Genomic DNA, 3,230 nt, shown 5'->3' on the forward strand with positions numbered 1-3,230 from the left:
TCATTGGGGACCCTGTACTCAGTCCAATGGATGACTGTGAGCCTCTACTTCTGTATTAGTCGGGTACTTTCAGAGCCAGAGACTGCTCCACCTGGGAATCCTTCCCATATTCAGTTATCAAATCCAGACACTATTGTGGATGCCAGCAAGTGCTGGCTGACAGGAGCCTGATATAGCTGTCTCCTGGGAGTGAAGATATTTTATATTCAGGATGTACATAGCTAAGAGCAGGCCTGCTGGATAGTAGGCCTGCTTGACAATTTCTCGTTACCTTTCTTGATCTAAGGTAGAACTAGAACTTTTTTTTGTGGTAGCAATCATCATCTATTTGTGTGGTTAGAGCAATAAAAGTACATCACCAGATATGGACTACAACTTCCAACTAAGAGCTACCACTCAGAAGACTTTTGGGTTTTGTCCTATCCAATCAAAAATTGTTTTTCCTACTAGCATTGCTTCTTCAATTTTAAGATTTCAGACAAAAAGACAAACATTAGCTTTCCCATTAGCTTTGATATTATCTATAAAATAGGACAAGCTACAGCTATATTTTAAGGACATAGATTATAGGTAGCATTGAAAATAAGATGCTAGTATTGCTAAGATATAGTAAAGAATGACTGGTCAACATACTTAGCTTGCCAGTTTGAATTTTAGCAAGAGAATAGATACTAAGTGGTGTTCCTATTCTGCACAAACTATAATGTGATATACCATAGAAACCTTACAAAAACCATAGCAAAGCTGAATGTAGAATGAATGCAAAAATTTGCAGCTTAATGGTATTCAAGTCACTCCTAGCTTTGCTAAAAGCACAAATTGACTTGAATTTTGTAATTTGTTTTCCTATGGAGATGAATGAGATTCCTGGTCTGATCTTTTGAATTTCTGAATCCTCTCCTCCTTATTCCTTAAAGCTTATCTTTTCTGAAACCCATAGTTTCCCCAGTAAATATTAGATAAAGCTTAAGCTAGTAAATTTAATTCATTTCAGAAATCTTTATGAAGTATTTACAATTTACTTGCCAGGAGGGAAATAAAAAATTGTATTAAGAGACACAAGTAATATAGTTTAGAGACTGGTATCATTTATAGAATTTAACATGTTTTACTTATCATAAACAGAAGTGGATTGGATACCTTCCAGGTTTGTCCCTAACTGAATATTAGAATTTCTTTTTATGTTTTATTTTAGTATATAAATTTAATTCATTCATAAATACTTAAGGCCAGGGTAGGATGAAGCTTTATGATAGAGCACTTAGGTTATCTGCAGGAACGTCTTATCTGAAACCAGTTCCAGCCAAGTTGTTATTAGATATTCATTTTGTACCCCCAACATGTGCTATGTGTTTGATTTATAAAGGTTCAGAAAAAAATACATACATGCTCAGCATGATATTCTTAACTATTAAGATCAAAAGTATGGAAATGGGTCACTAATTAACTATTACCATAATATAGAAATATAAATGAATGTTTCAAATGGCAAGTCTTATTTACCCATGCAAGTATAAGAAGGAGACATTCTGTAGACAATATTAAACACTAATGTGCTGTTGAAGAGGCAATGATCCTCATGAGCAGAACAGTGAGTACTAGGGTAGACATTTAGAATTATGGTGCACTGTTTTCATCAGTATTTAGGAAAACGTTTAAGACTGTTAAAGTGGGTAGGGATTCTTCTAAGACTGCATTGAAGGAAACATAATGTAAATATTCATTGAGGAAAAATAGCAATATGTACAGTGTCTGTGCCCACAAAGATATTTTGAATGAAATTAAAGTTATAACTTACATATAAGAAACTGTCACAGTCATAGAGGGATATGAATCTAGTTATCACATGTTTGTCCAGTGTTTTGACATTATATCTATAAAGTTCATGGTCAAGAACTATTTAATGAAATTACCAAAAATTGCAAAGGTCTCATAATGTTTATGTATTTTTTTTTATTTTATTTTGAGCCACATTCATGACTATTTTTGGCTACATGTCACCCATGATCCATACAGATTGCTTGTCAAGAATAATTTCATGAAAGATCCAGGTTATTAGATATCCACTGACGAGTTGGTAGATTGTTCATGGTAAGATAAAACAGCTTTTCCACTAGAACCTAATGTAGCTACTGGCTTAAGTAATGCAATGTATTAAAGAAAATTTTGATGAACACTACAAGTCCTAAAGTCAGAATTCAGATTCTACTGCTTGCTATCAGCATCACTATAGCATTCAGATGGCAATGCTATTTTCCTAATAGGATTGCTAAGGATTAGTGAGATTAATAAAACCACATAGCACAGGATAGCATGAGCTCTGGAATCTGATAGACTTCGGTCCAAACCTTAATTGTGCTATTTCCTAAAGACTTCACACTCTTGACTACTCTGAGATTTGGCCTTCTCATTTTTCAATGGACATGACAAATGGATCTGCTGTGATGATTAAGAGAAACAAGCATATAGTAAAAGCCTTATAAATAATATTCCATTGTTATAGAACGTCATGGAGAGAAGTTAGTTTTGTCTTTATTCATGTTTTCAGGGTGAACCTGGTCTGCCTGGATATCCAGGAAACCCAGGTATCAAAGGTTCTGTGGGAGAGACTGGTCTTCCTGGATTACCAGGAAACCCTGGAGCAAAAGGTCAACCTGGCCTGCCTGGATTCCCAGGTAGGTGTTCCTTTCCCCTTTCCTTTCTTTCCCACTCTAATTAGTATTGGAAGCAACCTCTTATTTGGCAGACTTGCATCATGTACTGGCTAGCAGCATAACCTCAAGGTAGAATGTTAACGTTTCTTTGTCCACATGCCTTTCTGTATAAAATGAGAATGAGAGAATGAGTGTTCTTGACTCAGCAGGACAATATGTTGTGGGCAGAGACACTTGTTTGGTAGAGCCTTTACTATTTTTGCAGGTGATAATGTACTCTGTTGGGCTCTTGCCTGCTGCTGATTCTCTTAGAACATTGTCCACAGGCACACAGCTGGTAGCTGTTGGTAGAACAATCCCAGTGTTCATTCAGATGACAAGAACTGAGTCATTCAAGCAAAGAGACTTAGCACTGTAATCCGGTAGACAACCTGACCTAGATTGCTGTTATCTGTTGTTTCATGCTTCTGTGTAATTTTTAGTTTGGCTTCCGAATTTTACAATGGCACAGATAGGTCTTTAGATATTTCTCTCTCCCGCTCTCACTTTCTCACTTTCTCTCTCACTTTTTCTCTC

At 36.0% G+C, this 3,230-nt stretch overlaps 1 protein-coding gene across 1 annotated transcript in view; it reads left to right on the top strand.

Annotated features, from left to right (window-relative positions):
* Positions 1-3,230, top strand: part of Col4a5 (collagen type IV alpha 5 chain) — a 186,436-nt gene that overhangs the window by 138,547 nt on the left and 44,659 nt on the right. The window contains exon 36 of the mRNA XM_031377745.1: positions 2,549-2,675. Coding sequence (XP_031233605.1) covers positions 2,549-2,675 — 127 coding nt within the window. The remainder of the gene's footprint in view (positions 1-2,548; positions 2,676-3,230) is intronic.

Source organism: Mastomys coucha, chromosome X (assembly GCF_008632895.1).
Source record: "Mastomys coucha isolate ucsf_1 chromosome X, UCSF_Mcou_1, whole genome shotgun sequence".
Lineage (NCBI taxonomy): Eukaryota > Metazoa > Chordata > Mammalia > Rodentia > Muridae > Mastomys > Mastomys coucha.